At 46.2% G+C, this 18087-nt stretch overlaps 1 protein-coding gene across 1 annotated transcript in view; it reads left to right on the top strand.

The window, feature by feature from the left end:
• Positions 1-8767: 8767 nt before the first annotated feature.
• Positions 8768-18087, top strand: part of TMEM132C (transmembrane protein 132C) — a 181987-nt gene continuing 172667 nt past the window's right edge. The window contains exon 1 of the mRNA XM_033076158.2: positions 8768-8911. Within this exon, the coding sequence (XP_032932049.1) occupies positions 8866-8911 (46 nt within the window). The 5' untranslated portion in view covers positions 8768-8865. The remainder of the gene's footprint in view (positions 8912-18087) is intronic.

The raw sequence follows: 18087 nt of genomic DNA, 5'->3' as shown, positions 1-18087 counted from the left end.
CATGATCTGTTCAGTCTAAATAAAACACATCACTTCAGGACACAGAGCTGCTTTTTGTAACCACAAAACCTGGCGTGTGTCACTGAGGAAGGAAGAGCAGACAGACTCACACACCCCCTCAGGAGTTCCTGTCGCTCCCTGGGGATGTTCTAAGGTTTACATCATCACTCTGCATGTCACAGCCTGCCAAACTGTGGTCTTCAGAGCACAAATATTTAATGGGAACATAACTAATAGTCTGTGGCTCATCTGTAGAGACATATTGTCTTTCATTTCTAATTAAAATTCTCATTATAGTAACAGTGGTGGTGGTTTCTGCAAGAAACGTTCAGGGCTGAGTTATCCATAGATCCAACAACCTGCTCCTCTAATCCTTCCTGAGTTCACCCCTCACTTTAATGTCCTACCCTCACTGCCAGTGATTTCTGTAGGATTGGTGAGGTTTGTCAGTCAAAATACATCCGGGTTACTTCTGTTTGTGCCCTGGTACAATTCCATGGAAATTAATCTGGAGACGTTTATGGAGAGCTCGGCATGGACAGTTATCACTCTTTTGTTCTTCTTCTTCTCCTCCTTAGAATGTAACAGTGATTTCCAGGTTCCCATAAAGAACAGAGCTGCAGAGAGTTTTAGATTGACAGAGGCCTCTGGAACCTCTAACACAAGCCCTGAGACACTGAGACTCATCTGGGGTGATTCCAGCTTTTCTGCTGAGAAGTGGAATGCCTGGTAGAACTTCCTAGCCTGTTTCAGGCCTACTAATTAATTAATGTACAACAAAATGCCTGGGCACTGAGCTCTGCAGAGTGAACTGAAGTTTCACATTTGTAATTCTCCAGAGACAGCCACAAGGTTTTAGCTTCAGTTTAGTCATAGGGCTTAGTTCTGCAAATGCATCATTTTTATGATATGACTTTGGTGCTTGGAGGGAGATTTTGAAAGTAAATAACGTAAACCTGAATATTCCAGGAAGTCTTTGGGACCTTCAGAAGAGCCAAGAGGCTGCAATAAAAGTTTCTGCAGCATGTATCTCAAAACCTGTTTAGATGGCTGTCCTAATCCATTAGATGCCTAAAGAGTTTTCCTAATACTTCTCTAGTTCTGCTTGTGTGGGTTTCTTATTATTTCAGGGTTTTAAAAATCTGCCTTAAGACAGGCAAGACTCGGCATTCTTATTGTTAAAAGACAGTTGTATCTAAAGCGCCTTTTAATATCTGTTCGTTGCAAATTTCCTTCATTTGATCAGGGAAAAAATAAAAACAGGCAGAAGTAACATCTGAAAGTTCCTGCTTCTTGCTAGGCTATTATTAATTTCTAACTAGGACTATTTAATTGCATCTTCACTGCTTTACAACAGTTACTGGCCACAGTAATCAAACAGCTATTAAAGCAATTTGAAGCATTATATCCTTCTAAGACTGTATTTGTTTTGCTTCTTTTTCTTTATAAATAATATGCATTAGTTTGTAACATTATCCTCATCAGCCCAGAGGGCCGCTGAAAAGCAGCAGTTACGTGAAAGATTGAATTTCAGCATTTAAGGTTCTATTATGCCGGGTAATTAAACGGGAACCTCTTCTAATTGTAGCGCATCAAAGCCCGACAATGGCCCGGCAGAAGCGGCGCGTTCCGTTCGTTAGGCCGGGAAAATGCGCTCGGTACGGCCGGGGAACCGCGAGGGATGGGCGGGGGGTGCGGAGGGTGCGGGGAGCCGAGAGGGGTGCGGAGGGTGCGGGGTGAGGAGCGGAGTGATGTGCAGAAAGGTGCGGGGTGCAGAGAGGTGCGGAGTGCGGAGTGCAGAGTGGTATGGGATGCGGAGTGGTGCGGGGTGTGGAGCGATGCGGGATGCGGAGTGGAGCGGAGTGTGGAGCGGTGCGCGGTGCAGAGTGTGGAGTGGTGCGGAGTGCGGCGGAGCGGTGTGCGGAGCAGTGTGCGGAGCGGTGCGGGGTGCGGCGGTGCCGCCCGGCCGGGGCGCGGCGCTCCCGGAGCGCTCCCGCGGTCACGGCGCTCCTCCTGCGCCAGGGGGAGCTGCGAGCGCTGCGAACCCAGCCCGGGAACACATCCCCAGAATCCATCCTGGGAATCGAATCCATCCCGGGAACGCATCCCCAGAATCCATCCTGGGAGTCGAATCCATCCCGGGAACGCATCTCCAGGATCCATCCCGGGAACGCATCCTCGGGATCCCTCCCAGGAACGCATCCCCAGAATCCATCTTGGGAATCGAATCCATCCCAAGAACGCATCCCCAGGATCCCTCCCGGGAGCTGCATCTATCCCGGGAACACATCCCCGGGATCCAGCCCGGGAATCGAACCCATCCCGGGAACGCATCCCTGGGATTCAGCCCCGGAACGCATTCTCAGAATCCTTCCCGGGAGCCGCATCCGTCCCGGGAACACATCCCCAGAATCCATCCTGGGAATCGAATCCTTCCCGGAACACATCCCCAGGATCCCTCCCGGGAGCCGCATCATTCCCGGGAACACATTCCCGGGATCCAGCCCCGCAATCCAGCCCGGGGCTCTCCCGGCAAGCCCAGCCTCAGAGGAGCTCGGAGATTAAATCCGCTTTACAGCAGCTTTCTCCTCGCTGCTGGCCCGCGGTTCTGCCCCGGTTATCCTGCCCGAGGATCCGGCACTGCCAGGACCATTCCCAGAGCCCAGATCCGCTCTGTGCACCCCTGGATGCTGTTCCAGTGACCAGTGCTTGTTAGGACGTGTTGGAAACACTGGTTGAACTCCAGCTCGGTGTCAGGGGGCTCCCCGGATTTATCCAACAATTTATCCTGGGCACAGCACTTTGAGGATGCTCTCCTTTCTCGGAGCACAGCCTGCAACCCGTGGGACTCGAATATTCCAAAGCTTTGCAGGCAAATCCAAACACGCACCAGGGAGGTGACAAACACCTTTGCAAAATTATATCTACAGATATTTTGTTTCTGTAGTAAGTACATTCAAAGACAACTAATTGTCTTAAAGCTGAAACCAAGACACTAACTCACATTGCAGAAAACATCCCAGAGTGGTTCCTGGTATTTATACTTAAAGCTTATCGAGATCTTACTTAATTTTACTTTATGTAAGCAAGAAGAGAAGGAGTAAGAGGGATCAGAAACACTTGTGGTGAATTGTTCCAAAGGTTATTCATATATATAAATACTTCAAAATGCACACATGGAAAATGCACAGGCACAGCCTTAGTGGGTTATAGAATTCCACTACAATAGAATCTGGAGTTCATAATTATCACAGCATGGTCCTTCCCAAGAGTATGTAATAATTATTACATAATTATGACAGTTTATAATACTTGGGTAAAACAAAGAACAAAGAGAAGAATCATTATGGATTGGAAAAAAAATACTGCCATGAGCTTCAGTATTTGCTGTATGAAAATAAATACTCATTCTTGACAATGAACTTATGTTTGCGTTTTATGTCTCTGGCAGCTCCTAGTCCCAAATGTCACTGGAAATTGAGTATTTACTACAAGTGTGGCTGTTTTGGTAGCAGTGTTCAATGGCAGGATGGAAGGCCACATATTCAATGCCTTTGATATCAGTGATTTCAATATCTACTGGGTTTTTGTATGGTCATTCACTGTTTGAGGAGTGGTCTTCTGGTCCAAAAAGCTGAGGGTATCCACCCATGGCACCCCAAATTTTTGATGCATGTATCATGCACCAGGAGGGATCAGTGATCAGGTGAGCTGATTCCTTTTGCAAACACCGGCACCTTGTGATCCCCAGCCCTTGTTAAAAGCATTTGTCAGCCCAGGAGATGACAGTGCCAGGCCCTGTGGCAGGAAAAGCCCTTTGAGATGCACTGAATGAAAGGCAGGCCACGCTGCCTGCATGCAGCACCAGTGAGGAACTGTGAGAGACACAAGTTATATCTCTATTACAAGGATAGATGCTGACACTGGAGTATAATAAAATCACTTTAAATGGCAATACTCCTAACTGCAAACAAAGCACAGACGGCAGAAGAGAGATGATAATGTACCCAGGCACAGGGAGGGCATAAAACTGAATGTTGAGTATTTTTTCACTCTATTTCCTTTATGTGACTTCAGATCTCTGGCAGAATTTGGGGTGCATCCCTCTCCTGTTCTTTGTTTTGGAGTCCTGTATGGATGGGACAGCACAGGATGTGATTTCTGTATGGACACTTGCAGTGAACTGGCCACAATCACATTCCAAGGATTTAACATTCTATATTTAAAGAGAGTGAGCTATGAAAATCATAATTATGGATAATTACACGAGTGAGCAGAGAGACACAGATTAAATGCGACAGACACTGACCCAGTCTGACCAACAGCAGAATGTGTGTGCAGCTTTTCCCTCTCTGCATCCACACCCAAACCATGGTGTCAGTGGCACATTTCTCACCTGAGCACACTGAGGGACCTTGTTTCACTAAAAACCAGAGTCACTGGGATGGGGCAGTGCCAGAGCAGTGCAAACTCCACCTGAGCAGCAGTTCAGGCTCAGGAGGAGCAGCCAGGGCTGAGGGATCACACCAAACCCCTCACACAGATCCAGGGCACTGCAATCCTGCCTAAATGACAGGCCAGTGAGCAAGGAGCACTTCACAGGGTTATTAAATTCACAATTACACACTGCAGTGTCTGCTGTACTCAGGTGTGTCAGGAGTGCTGAACTGCTGGGAACATCAGAGTCCCAACACCTCCCTTCTGAAATTCCATCAGCTTATTCCTTCTGACACACTTCTGCTGCCAGGCTGACAGGTTTCTGCATTTCTTTTCATATTGAAAGCCTACTTAGCACAAAGTTTAGCATTTTTTTGTCTTAAATCCCAACATTTTCATAGTAAGAAAATTGTGCACAATTTATACTTCAACTATTTTTCATTTTCTGATGAACATTATCCATCCCATGGACAGCTTTACAGCTTTTGCATTCCCTAACAAAAAAAAAATAGCAATTTGGGTAGCTGTAGCACCTGTTGTCATGCTCAATCACCTACACAAAATGCTGCTTCTCCAAGGATATGATCATGTTTTCACCTGAGAAATGCTGGTGAGACATATTTGATGAGCAGAACTTCTGCATGACAAAATACAAATTGTGCAAAACACCCCAAAGCCTGCACAGGGGTTGGAGAGTTCCTCTGGCAATTGCTGCCTGCACATGGAAATAGGAGCTTTGATGTGATGGGTTTTTCTCTCTGCTTTCATTTTTTAGCACTGGGTCAGTGAATTGGCACATGATTTGAACATTGTGCCTGGCAAAATACAGAGAGGGAGCTGAGAGCCCTCCAAGGGTGCATTTTCAGCCTAAAGTACATTATATGGTACATTTGAACATTTTTAGAGGCTGACTGACCTTAGGAAGACAATCTTGGTGCAGTCCCTCTCCCTGCTCCTGAGCACATTCCTGATTTCCTTACTCCTGAAACTCCTGGGATTCTGATGTTCTGTAGATTCTGCAAACTGACCTCCAGCTGGACAATCTGGGGAGCAGCACAATAATCACCATGAATAAAATGTCAGAATCTAAATGTACAAATTTACTCTGGAGCAATCAAACATCACAAAAATCCAAACATCTTCAGGATTACAATAATTTAAATGTTTTTATTAATGTTTAGAGATATAATTTGGACTGTATCAAAGGCAGGTAATGACATTTTCTGTAGAATTTAGTGTTACAGTTTCCTTTTTCAGGACTCCTTGAACACTGTCCCCTGCCTTAGACACACTGCTCTGTTTTTGTGTTTGGTGCTAATTGGGCTGTTGTCACTAATTGTTCACAGCAACCCATATTTCCATTATAAACGCATTAAGAAAGAAATTAATCTGGGTTCTTTGAATGTGATTTGTGTACTTAACTCCTTCTGTTCCTTCAGCTGAAAATGCCAGCCTAAACAAATCATCTCAGGCAGAGCTTGTACTGAGAATTCTGGTACAGAATTACTGTATCTAGAAGGACATGAAATCAAATTTCACAGGAGTAACAAGTTGTAGCAAAACCCATTCTGTCTGGAATTCTTTACCATTTTTATCACCTTGTTATTTAACTTCTGCCTCTTGTCCATGACAGTCTCTGCCAATGGACTCAAGAGCAACTTCCAAACTTTTTTCTGTTATCCAAGTAACGCACAGACTCCAGCTCAGCCCTGATAAACAGGACCTCTAGAGCCTGTCAGACTTCTAAATAATCTCATGTTCCATCTAATTTACATAAGACTCATTTTATTTTCCACAATTCAAAGAAGACAGATGTTGGTAGTTTATGAATTATGATAGGATTGGATTTTGGTCCCTTAGTGAAAGTTGCCTTGGAAAGAAATAGCATTTTTTGTCACAGTGTCTGCTTGTTCTTATAAATGAGATGAATTGTCTACATTATCTACAAATTCAAGATACAGGGCATAAAAGCTGCAGTGTTTTACTGTCAACTGCTGGATTCTTATATTTAAACTCATCCAACAAGTATTTGTAGTGTCAAGCAAAATCTATAATCAAGCAGAAGACACTAAAGCAGTTACACATTTTTGAATGAGTTTTTCAATGAGAAATGCTTCTTTACACTCTTGTGGGAAAAATTACACTGAAATTGCATCCATATGATATCGTCTTTCTGCTTTTTCCACATTTCAATTAGCTGCTACTGACAATAAAATCATGTAAACCACGGCAGCGCAAAGAATACTCCTGACAAAGTTCTCTGCAGCTCCTCCCTGGAAACCTCTGTGCTAAAGAACTCTTTCCTGACTTGGCTTATCAAGCCAGGGACAATGTCTTGCATGAACAATAGGCTTTTTAGAATCTGCCAAAATATGCTTTATTCCTTTTGTTTAGGGTAATATGTGCTAATAAACTCTGACACCTCTTCCAGGAACTGACTGCAGACAGAGCCTGACTGATTTTGGCCAGTTTCAGGGGAATGGCTGCATTTGCCTGCAGGATCAGAGCCTGATTTTTTGGGATAAAACCAGCAGATTGTGGAATAAGCCACCATTTTAAGGTGTTGCTTTGTCACAGAGTGTTTGTGCAGGGATTTTTTCCCCTGTTTAGGTGATTTCTACCCTCAATATATTTCAAACACTCACTACTTCTCACCAACCTGCCCTTGCTTGCTGTGTGCCACAGCTGCAGTAAATATTATTGGAAGTGTGTTTACTGTTGGGCCACAAATATTTACTTTTTTTTTTTTCTTTTTTTTGCCATGAGAAGGAGGAAAGAGACGCCAGCTATTCAGGATGCCCAGGGGAAAGCATCAAAACTAAAGAATAGGGATGAAACAGCTGCCTGTGAATTATGTCTAGAAGATGTGACTAAAAAATGAGTATAAAAGGCAAAACAAGAGGGTGAGGAGGCGCTGGTGGGGCAAACACAGGTGGGGCAAAATGGGCCCAGGTGAGGCAAATACAGGTGGGGCAAAATGAGCCCAGGTGAGGCAAAATGGGCACAGGTGGGGTAACATAGGTAGGACAAAATTGGCCCAGGTGAGACAAAATGGGCACAGGTGGGGCAAACACAGGTGAGGCAAAATGGGCCCAGGTGAGGTAACATAGGCAGGACAAAATTGGCCCAGGTGAGACAAAATGGGCCCAGGTGAGGCAAAATGGGCCCAGGTATTTCACGGTGTGTTTCCTTGTGCTTGGACAGGAACTCGTACAGGGCAGCACTTTTGACAAGGTTCTTTTTTTGCGGTTTTTACCGTGCGCTGCTGCCCGGCCGGGGCGGCCCCGCTCCGTCCATCCATCCATCCCCGCACTCCGGGGCTCCCCTCTCAGCCGCTCTCGTTCCCCTCTGAGCCGCTCTCGCCGCTCGGTGCTGAGGTGCGGGTCCCGCTCCATCACTCCCTCAGTCCCCGTCCCCTCACGCCCCTGAGGGTGGGGCTCAGCGCTGCCCCCTCCCTCCTCCTCCTCCCTCCTTCCTCCCTCGCAGGGAAAAGTGTGCGAGGGCGGCGCGGCCGCGGCCCCTCAGAGCGGCGCGGAGAGCGGCGGAGGGCGCTCGGGGCCAGCGCAGCCGGACCGGCCTGGGGACGCGCCAGCCGCGCCGCTCCGCGCACCTTCCGCGCACCTTCCCGGCCCGCTTCGAAAGTTTTGCCCAGGGAGCATCAGCGGTGCCAGGCGGAGCACCCACCGTGGGCGCTGCCCGTGCCCGCCGGGGTTAGCGCGGAGCAGAGCGCGGAGCCAGGCAGAGGACACGGAGCGGAGCGTGGAGCTGAGCGCGGAGCAGAGCGCGGAGCTGCGCGGAGGACACGGAACAGAGCACGGAGCCAGGCTGAGGACACAGAGCGGAGAGCGGAGCTGCGCGGAGGACATGGAGGGGGGCGCGGAGCCGCGCCGAGGATACGGAGCGCGGAGCAGAGCGTAGAGCGCCGCTGAGAACACGGAGCAGAGCGCGGAGCCGCGTTGAGAGCACAGAGAGGAGCGTGGAGTGCCTCTAAGAACACGGAGCGGAGCGCGGAGAGGAGCGCGGAGCCGCGCTGAGGATGCGGAGCTCGGAGCAGAGCGCAGAGCACCGCTAAGAACACAGAGTGGAGCGCGGAGCCGCACTGAGGACGCGGAGCTCGGAGCGGAGCGCGGAGCCGCACTGAGGACGCGGAGCTCGGAGCGGAGCGTGTAACCGCGCTGAGGACGCGGAGCTCGGAGCGGAGTGCGGAGCCGCGCTGAGGACGCGGAGCTCGGAGCGGAGCGTGTAACCGCGCTGAGGACGCGGAGCTCGGAGCGGAGTGCGGAGCCGCGCTGAGGACGCGGAGCTCGGAGCGGAGCGCGGAGCCGCGCTGAGGACGCGGAGCGCGGAGCGATGGCTCTGGCGGCGAGCACCGAGAGCTAACGGCGGAGGAGCCCCCGGGGCCATCGGGCCGGGTCGCAGCCCCTCGGCATGGCGCGGGCGGCCCGGCTGCTGCTCGGAGCGCTGCTCTGCGGAGGTAAGCAGCGCCGAGCGGGCACCAGTTGATCGCGCACGGGCGGCTCCGAGTCCTCCCAGCGCTCCTGTCAGCCGCGTGAACTAAGCTGCCCTTCCTCCTCTTCCTCCCCCTGCTTTTCCTTTGGGTCCTGCCTCTCTGCTGCTGTCTCCCCGTGTATGTGAATGGTGGGAAACCTTGCGTTTGTCTGAGATGAGAAACGGGTGAAGTTTACTTTGGTTCTCAGCGATGGTGATTTCGCAGATGCATGTTAATTAATTACTGCGGGGTTTAATTAATTAAAGGAGTGTCTCTGTGGGAGGGGGTGTCCCAGCCGCAGCTCGGAGCGGAATTTGGGCAGCGGTGAAAGCTCCGAGAGCAGCACGGTGCCAGTGTTTGGGAATAGCATCCTTTAGAATTCTGTTGGAATTGTGCGGTGTTGGCTCCGGAGCGGGCATGGCAGAGCTGTCACCTGCGCTGGATAAGATGCTTGTTATCTTGATTAAAGGGACAGCCGAGGAACAGGTTTGGCTCAGCAGAGAGGTCACTGGAATGATGTGCTGCTTTTTGTCATCGCTGAACTTCTGTGACGGGAGAGTTCCTTTGACAGAGGCGGATCTCAGAAGTGACTCAGGGATGCAGACAGTGCTCCCGAGGGGGATTTCTGTGCACGGTAGTAGGTGACTGCCGTGTCTCTGCACTTCTTGTGTCGTTCAGACGAAACGTGATGGTTGTGGATGCTTTATTGTGATGGTTGTGGATGTTTTATTGTGATGATTGTGGAAGCTTTCTGAACCCGTGCCCTCCTCCCCGTCTGGGTGTGGAGACACACTGAGCTGCCGGCAGTGCCTGCTGCTGTTGCCATTGCTAGGAATAAAACCATAATTCTGCCCGTTATCCTGCTGGTATTAGTGGTGCTCTCTGTCGTAAGGAGATTACTCCTGAAAGACTCTGCGTTGTTCAGCTCGGTCCAGTCCTGCCAGCCTCTCTCCCAGGGCAGATGATTGTGGAGGCAGCCGTGAGAGATACGGAAGTGTCTCAAGGGTGAAGCGAGAGCGGAATTGGGAGCAATTAATCCATAAAGGCACTTTTCCCACCCCAGTCGGCAGGGAAAACAAAGTACTTGGCAGAAAATTGCGTGACTCTTGATGCCGGGCATTTCAAAGTGCATTAAAACTGCTGGGCAGCCCGGCTCGACACGCTCTGAGAGTGTGGAGTCCAAATTGCAGGTTCTGTTCGGATTGCTGTAACCTGGAGGGGAGAAGTCTATCAGCCTCAGAGAGCAGGGATTGGGGTTTGTGAGGGGTGCCTGGCGTTTTGTGGGGCTGCTCTGGCGGTCACACACTCATCTCTGCACTGAGCTTGATACCGAGTCAGGCACCAGTGCACGGGCACTTCTCTGTGGAAGCGTTTGTACAGCTGAAACAGCCGGCTGTGATCCTTCACAAAGGTGGGAGAAAGTGCTACAGGGACAGTTTGTGACCAAGCCAACTCCTTAAGCCATCAGTCCCTGCTGGAACCTGGCTGAGCCTTGTCTCAGCCCTGCAGAATTTGGGATTGGTGCCCCAACGCCGGGCTCTGCCCTGCCAGAAGAAAAGACCAAATATTGCTTTCCTCCAGGGAAGAAAAGCAGAGCTTCTGAGCTGGGAATTGGCCTCTCAGCCTTGCTGGGCACTGTATGATTTAGAAAAGAGCCACTTAATTAAACTTATTTAATAAGGTGTTTGTATAGTTTCCTGTGGAGCCTTAATGAGCGTTTCATTTGTGCTCCCCTCGTGTATTTGTGCTCTCTTTGTTGCCGTGTGAGGATAGTGATTGTTCTTGAGAGCTGAAGTCCAACTAAATGAAAGTCACTTTATAGCTCGCAAGCAAAAACGTTTGTAAATGTGCTGAGAAACTTACTGTTATAGACAAGTTGTCGTTTGCTATTTAAAGAGCTATATTTACTTCTCTAAACTCATTAGCATCTCCTATCAGGCTTGAATTTCTAAGAAAATTCTCCCAAAATGTTGCCTTAGGCCTCAGCGTGCCATTATGCCGAGGTTATTATCTGGCCAATAATGTTAATTCATTCAATCTCAAGAAAGAAGCTTGGCATTTAATTTAAGCCATGCCTCTGGTCAGGCCAGGATGTATAAAAGTCAGTGTGCAAAAGTGCTCTAGCATTTAGGTGCAAGCACATGTTTTACATACCAATTATGGGATGGCTGCTCCTTAGGTGGAGAGGATGTGTGTGAAATCGTATTTACATAAGTAAATCCCAAGTGTATATATATTCCTTTCAGGAAATGACCTCTTTTCAGCAAAGTGCTAATGCATGTGCTTAAGCCCCTTTATAGCCTATAGGCGGTATTCATGAGCTTGAGGGAAGATTATTTATTTATTTTAATAGCTTTTTCTGAGGCAGAGCTTAAATGTGAACACACGTGTACAGATTTACTTCATTTTGTAATGGGGAGATAAGTGGGAATCTTCATTTTCCTATTAGCAGTGAGCTGGGACAAGGCTCACAGAAACTGCAGGAACAGTAAGCCCTACAAAAGCATTTAAGGAGCACAGCTAGAGAACTGGTTTGCTTGCACAGGCATCTGTAAGTGCAGGAAAGTGAGCAGGAGCAGCTGTTAGAGGTGCATGGGGTTGGCAGGACTTCAGGTGCAGAATCAGTGTTTGAGCCCCGGTGCACACACAGCTGTGCATGCATGGGGACCTGCCAGGGGTCTGCCCTGCTCTTCTCCATCCCACAGCCCTGCAGTGTGTCCTTGTTTTAGTCACACTGCAGTGGACACTCACTGAGGCTCTTTACCTTGAATATTGTTTCATTCTGATTTTGAATTAAACAGCGAAGTTTTTTATGTTTTTTTTTTTTTTTTTAATGTCTTATTTTGGAAGTTCAGTAGCATGGCACACCCCACTGTTATGGAAAACTTCCTAAATCTCCTTTTTCTCAATTTCATCACGTTGGTGCTAGCCAAGAGCACAGCAGGAACTTGCATTATGTTAAATTATAGCTGCCTGGAGTTTTTTTAAGTGGCTAATCTCTCTTCTGGATAGAACCCTTTCAGGATGGAGATAGCGCTATTAATATTCCACTTTACTTTGTTTTCATATTTGGTAGTAGATCAAAGTTTATTAGACGCTGTACTTACCTAGTAAAACACCCAGCAGTTGTGCTGCAAATGGCTGTTCAAAGCTGCTTCTAAGTGCATGACTGTGATATAAAATATCATCCCTGTAATCGCTTTTCTAATGCATAAATGTGTGTCTGGCTCTTGGATTGCAGAACTGAGTACCTGTGTGAAATTAAAGCAGCACAATGTTGTGTTGTCTTAGATGGTGAAATATTAGTAATTATTGACAAATTCCCTTCATTGGGATGAAGGGATGGGGTTTTATTGGGAATTGGGATTTAGTTCCTTGTTTTTAAACTCTAATGACAAAGCAGAAGTTCAGCACTGCTAAAAGGTAACTTGGAAAGAATAGCCAGAAACTCTCTGAATAATAGCAAATTTGCCAAAAGTGTTGGAATATAAACTTCCTTGGTTTAGAGTTTTTAAAGCAAGGCCCCTCTGCAGTAAATCTTCCAGAGCTTTTGTTCCCAGGTGTGGTTAAGGTTGTGTCCAAGACAGTAAAGTGACAAACAGGTAAATCAAAGCCTGCAGTCTTCAGGGTGTGATTTCTTGTGCAGAATCCCAGTTTTCTCCAGGGCTTTGGTAAACTTGTTAATTTACTCATAAGCTGCATGCAAGTTTGTGCTGCCACAGTGAGATTTTGGCAGTGGTTCGGATCTGGCAGGCTCCACTAGATGTGTCCCAGCTACTCCCAGAGAGACAAAAAGCATATTATGATAAAAGATGGGGAATGGCAACAAGCTGAGAGCGCTGGTGTGTGAGGGCAGTAGTGGAGAACCATCCAGCAGGGATGTTAGAGGTGAACTGAGGCTGTGAGGGGAGGTGAGTGTGTGCTGTGGGTGATTTCAGTCAGTTTGGAGCAGACATTCCCTGTGCAGCAGGGAGAGCTGATCCCAGAGGGGTGGGTCTGGTGCTGGGAAGGCTGGAGCAGGAGCTGGACCTGCTCTGTGCTGTCAGGGGTAGCACTGCCTTGCTGGTTTTGTCAATCATTTTCCTCTTTCTCTCTATCTTTTTCTCTGATTGCCACTTTGGTCAAAGACTTTGTCCTGGTCTGGCCACTTTGTCCTTTTAGGTTTGTTTAGTATCTAAACACTGCAGTGATAAAAATACAGGCAGTATTTTGGGATGCTGTGAAGTGTTAGCTTAAGGTATTTAGCTGAAATTTGGCTTGCCTGTCCTTCATGGTCATTAGCAATAACTTTCTGGCCAGAAAAGTTGTTTTTGTCTAGTTCAAACTCTTGTCCTGACTTGCTCTTAGAGGCCTGAGTCCTTTATATTTCATTCAGCCTTCCTTGCAGACTCAGTACCCTGGCAAAACAGTTTCACAGTGTTCAGCTCTTCAAGCAGTTGTACTGTTTTGTGTTCTGTGGACTGGCTCAGGCTCTAGTGACAGATGTGACCCCTTTGAAACAGGGACGGACAAATGGTGCATTGAAAGTTCAGGGCTTCTGCAGTCTCCTCACTCAGAGGTATCTGCTGAAAGCCTGCGGATGCATCTCGCTTTGGAAAGGATTTCAGCCCAGCAGTGCCTGTGTTTTACTTAGCAAATGGAAATACTCTCTCTTTATCTATTTGTTCACATTTTTTTGGGTCAATACACAGCCTCAGGTCAGCATTTTTCTTTTCAGCTGTATCCAGTGAAATGACCCAGTGAGTGTACTTTCCTATTTACCTTGCTGGTCTAAAGCATATTAATCTGCAGAGCTGGGATTCCATAAACAGAGTGTCATCCCCATCACTAAAATCACTGGCAGCCTTGCAGCCCTGCTCAATTAAGTGAACTTTTTGTTAGGGACTAAGTGGTTCTTTGCCACTACACTTAAGAAATGTGCTAATGTCTTCCTGCTGCAGCGCTGGCACCCTGGGTCAGTAACTTTGTGCCTTTTCTGGCTCTTTTTTTGCTCAGATAACAGATCATGCTAATTGTAGTGCCACTGTCATTAGGCAGGGCCTCCCTTACAGCTGTGCAGTTTTGGCAGCTTGGCAGATGTGAGCAGCCAGACGAGTCCCCTGAAGTGGGCACTTCATTGTTCACTGCTGCAAGGGTTGAACCTCATTTTGCCATCCATTGGGTAAGGTCAGATGTCTTTTTTTTTTTTTTTTTTTGTTAATGATTTCTTCTCACATCCTGTTTTTAATATTCTCCTGTTGTTCTAAAGCTTCTGTAATTTTGTAGAAGTGCAGTGGGGAATTTAAAATATTTTTATCATAATTTTGCTAATGGCTGTTGCCAAAATTTCTGTGTTTGGTGCTCTTAGTTGTGTATTTCTCTATAAGACCACCACCCTACTGTGACTTGCTCTTTCCAATGCCATTAAGCCCCAAAACAGTGGTTAGAATTAGACATCTATGTGAAAACTTTAAGAAGTTAAAGTTTGAAAAAGTTGATTATTTATGAAAAAAAAAAACAAACCACAAAACAAACTTTGAAATAAGTTTATGCTTTTGGACAAAAAAAAAAAAAATGGACTTAATTATTTCCTGAGTACATTTGAAAAAAAAGATTTTCTGTGCCCCAAGAGGAAATGTGAAGTAAATGAAAGAAAAGCTGATGTCTCCTGGTGCTGATACAGCAGAGGGGCTGGACACTGGTTCTGCTCACGGATTGCAGTCCCAGGGTGTGCATGCTGAGCTATCCCACCAATATATTTAATATTTCATTGCTTAGGTAATTGCTGCACTTTGCTGCTCAATACCACTTTTCAACTGCTCTTCATTTGAAAACATTTTTGAAATGATATAATTTACAAGACAATTTGCTTTTAAAATTGGGCTTACATCCCAAATTTACTCAGATGATTCTCTATTTTTGGCGAGCTGTTTCACATAAAGTGACCATTCTGACTTCAAGCAGATGCATTCAGACACAAACTAACAAATATTCTGTTAATGTTTCTCTGTAATTCTTTGCTGTTACAAAAATGAACAGTTTAACTGTGATGAGAAGATTTGTTACTCCAAACGACTTCTGAAAAGCATTGTAACTTCATGTAACCATTTAATTTCCCCGTCTGATTGAGAGTGAAAGTTAACTTTGTAAGTGTTTGTTTCTGTCCTTGTGAAATTCCATTTTCTGAGCGCTTGTATTGCCTGGGGCTGCTGTTCCTTACCAGCTCGAGCAATGGAAATCGATGCTGCCAGGTTTCTGCCCTCTCCCAAACCCAGCTGCCCTCTTTTTGTGCCAGCCCTGATTCCTCTGGAAGCTGCTTCAGGGGAGATAAAGCACAGAAAATGCACTTTTTAATTTTTTTTTTTTTTTTTTTTTTTTATAAAGGGTGAGTTTGTATCACCTTGGGATCAATTTACAGCTTGAGTAAGCAAGAAGGGGGAAGGACAGCAGAGCTGAGCTGGGTCCTGCAGCCCAGCAGCTGAGGTGGTTTGGCTTCAATTTGTCCCTGGGACACTCCAGTAAAAAAAGGGATTGTTCTGGGAGTTGCTTACATCACATACCCACGGCAGGATATTAAACACTGAGAGGTTAGAGAACACCAGAGGCGCTCTGGAAACGATGCAGCTTTGATTTCTGTGTTGGGTGGGATTTGAATCATTCTGCTGGTTCTGTATCACGTTTAACATATAAAAGTGAGGCTTGCATTAATATACTGTCATTTCTCATGCAGGTAAATGTGCTTTTTGATGCTTGAGATAAAGCTGTTTTCCTGGGCTCAAACCAAACACACACCACCCCACAACAAACACAAAAAAAGCCCCAAACTCTGAGTTTCTTGCACTATGATTTCAAACAGGATTAGTAGCACTACTTCTTATTAGAGTTGTCATTAGGAGAGTTTGGTTTTAGTTTCTTATAATTTCCCCAACCATTAACTGTTTCAACTAAAGTATTCCGTGCCAAGCATCTGCCTCAGATTGAATAATTTTTTTTTTTCTTTTCCAGAACTTCAGCCAAGAATTCAGTGGTTTACAAGAGCAGAGCTGATGGAGGGGGGGTGGGGGTAGGGACTCTGGGTTTGCCTTTGTTTGAGAATAGTTGCTGAGCTCTTGTTTGAGAAGCACTGATACCCTGATGGAGCATGCCAGGAGGAGATTGCTGACAAAACTGTCCAGGGGTGATCTGATGGGATGTCAAGTTAGCAACATCTGAAAGGATAATTTTGCTTATGACAGGGAAAGAGTGGATGTGTCCTTAGAGCTAGAACCTGTGGAAATGCCATCAGGCTTGTCTGGAGCCTGAATTCTGTCCTGTATTTGCTGGGCTGCTCAGGTGTGTTTGATCCAAATGCACATTTCCAGCTCTCCTTATGGGTGTGCTGATGGAGACAGTAATTCTGCCTGATCCATCTTTATCCTTTTAAATCATTTTTTTCACGACTTGAAGTGATGATGTTTTTTACTTTCTAATTTCAAATCTCTGGAAACAGCCAGAATGTTTGATTTTTGCACTGTAGAATCAAATGACCTCTCGCTCTGCTGGCACAAAATAAAGAGTAGCAAATAGAATAAATAACTACTGTGGGGAAGTTAATCTAGTATTGACTTCTCAATACCTGCTGATTTTCACTGATGAGAACGTGGAGCAAGAGGAAGATTGAATTTGGCTGCTGCTTAGTGAGGGGTGGGCACCTACTTGTGACTAATATCCTAAAAATTCGTGAGGGTTTCAATTTTGCTACAGATTTATGTAAAATCTTGTAGAGCATCGATTTGTATTGCAGCTTTGTCATACTTCATAGTATTTACTGTTAGTCCTTGCTTTCCCACATTTTTAATGATGAGTTTAATCCAGGCTTCCTGTGCCTCTGCTTTTTTGGTGGGATGTGAAGTTGGATGTTTTGTGGCTTCAGGTGTGGGTGGAAAAGATGCTTCTGTCTGTGCACAGCTGTGATTTGGGGTTCAGACTCACACAGTGAGTGGCTGGTGCCACCAGAAAAGGCCCCACATTTTCTGGGCAGTGTCTGTGCTGTGAAAGGCTGGTTGGGTGGCTCTGGGTGGCTTTGGTACCCATAGCCAAGGAGAGCTGCTCCTGGGTGACACCTGAGTGACTCCTGGGTGACACCTCTGCCTCCTGGAAAAGCTGATGTGACACTGCCTGAGCTCCTGGTTCTTCTTCACCTCGTGCCTATCCTGCTGTGTCTTCAGATCTTTGTCTTCTAGATGGCTTTACTTTTACTATTAAAAGTAAGAAGTTGTGTTTCATTTGGCAGAGTGACTAATTGCTGTATTTTCCACCTTTTATAGGTGCTCAGAAAGACAGTGTTTCGTGACAGATGTTACTGAGCTCATAATGTATCAAATGCCTTTGTGCTTCTCTTTTTCATAATTATACCCTTGATAATTTCAGAAAGAAGCCTATTAAAGGGATTCAGAGATAGGGAGCTCTCTTCCCTTGCATGTGTGTTGAATGTGTTCCCTTGTCACTCCATCACATGAGAACAGGGAAGAGCAAGGAATTGTCAGTGGTGTTCCCTATTTTCTGTAATTCTCTGCCCAGCTGTGTGTGTAGATGTGAATGCTGAGGTAACCTGTCAGATTTAATTTGTTCATCTCTAAAATGGAAATCACCATAGCCCTTGATTACCTTTTTGTTATCATAATGTAGATAGGAAAAATATTTTTAATTTTGGGGTAAATTGCAAGTTCTTTTGGCAATGGTACCTGCAGCTGATTAGGGAGTACTGTGAATTATTGCTGTTTTGTTTTTACTGAGGGATAACCCCCCTCTGATAAAAGATCAGGATCACATGATAGCACTCAACAATTCCCTGCAGGTGCCCATTAGTTACATTTCCATATTGATCCCATAAGCTGATGTGTTGTGCTTTGGAATGTCAGCAAGCCGGGAAAAGGAATTTTTCCAATTGTATGTGACCTAATGGAATTAGAATATTCTCCTTTTTCCATTGGAGTGCCCTGAGCAGTATGGAGATAAAAGTGTGGGAACACCTGTAGTGCAAGGTCCATGTGGAAGGTTTTTATTGCATTCAGACCTTGCTGAAGGAGGCAGGGTTGCTGTGTTGCCCTGGCTGTTTCACGGATTAAAGCTGGATATCGCTGTCGCTCAGGCTCAAAGCTTCACAAGTCCTCAAAGCTCCAGGCTCCCATTGAACTTTAGTC

Source organism: Catharus ustulatus, chromosome 18, assembly GCF_009819885.2.
Source record: "Catharus ustulatus isolate bCatUst1 chromosome 18, bCatUst1.pri.v2, whole genome shotgun sequence".
Classification (NCBI taxonomy): Eukaryota; Metazoa; Chordata; class Aves; order Passeriformes; family Turdidae; genus Catharus; species Catharus ustulatus.
This window is presented reverse-complemented; position numbering and strand designations above follow the sequence as displayed.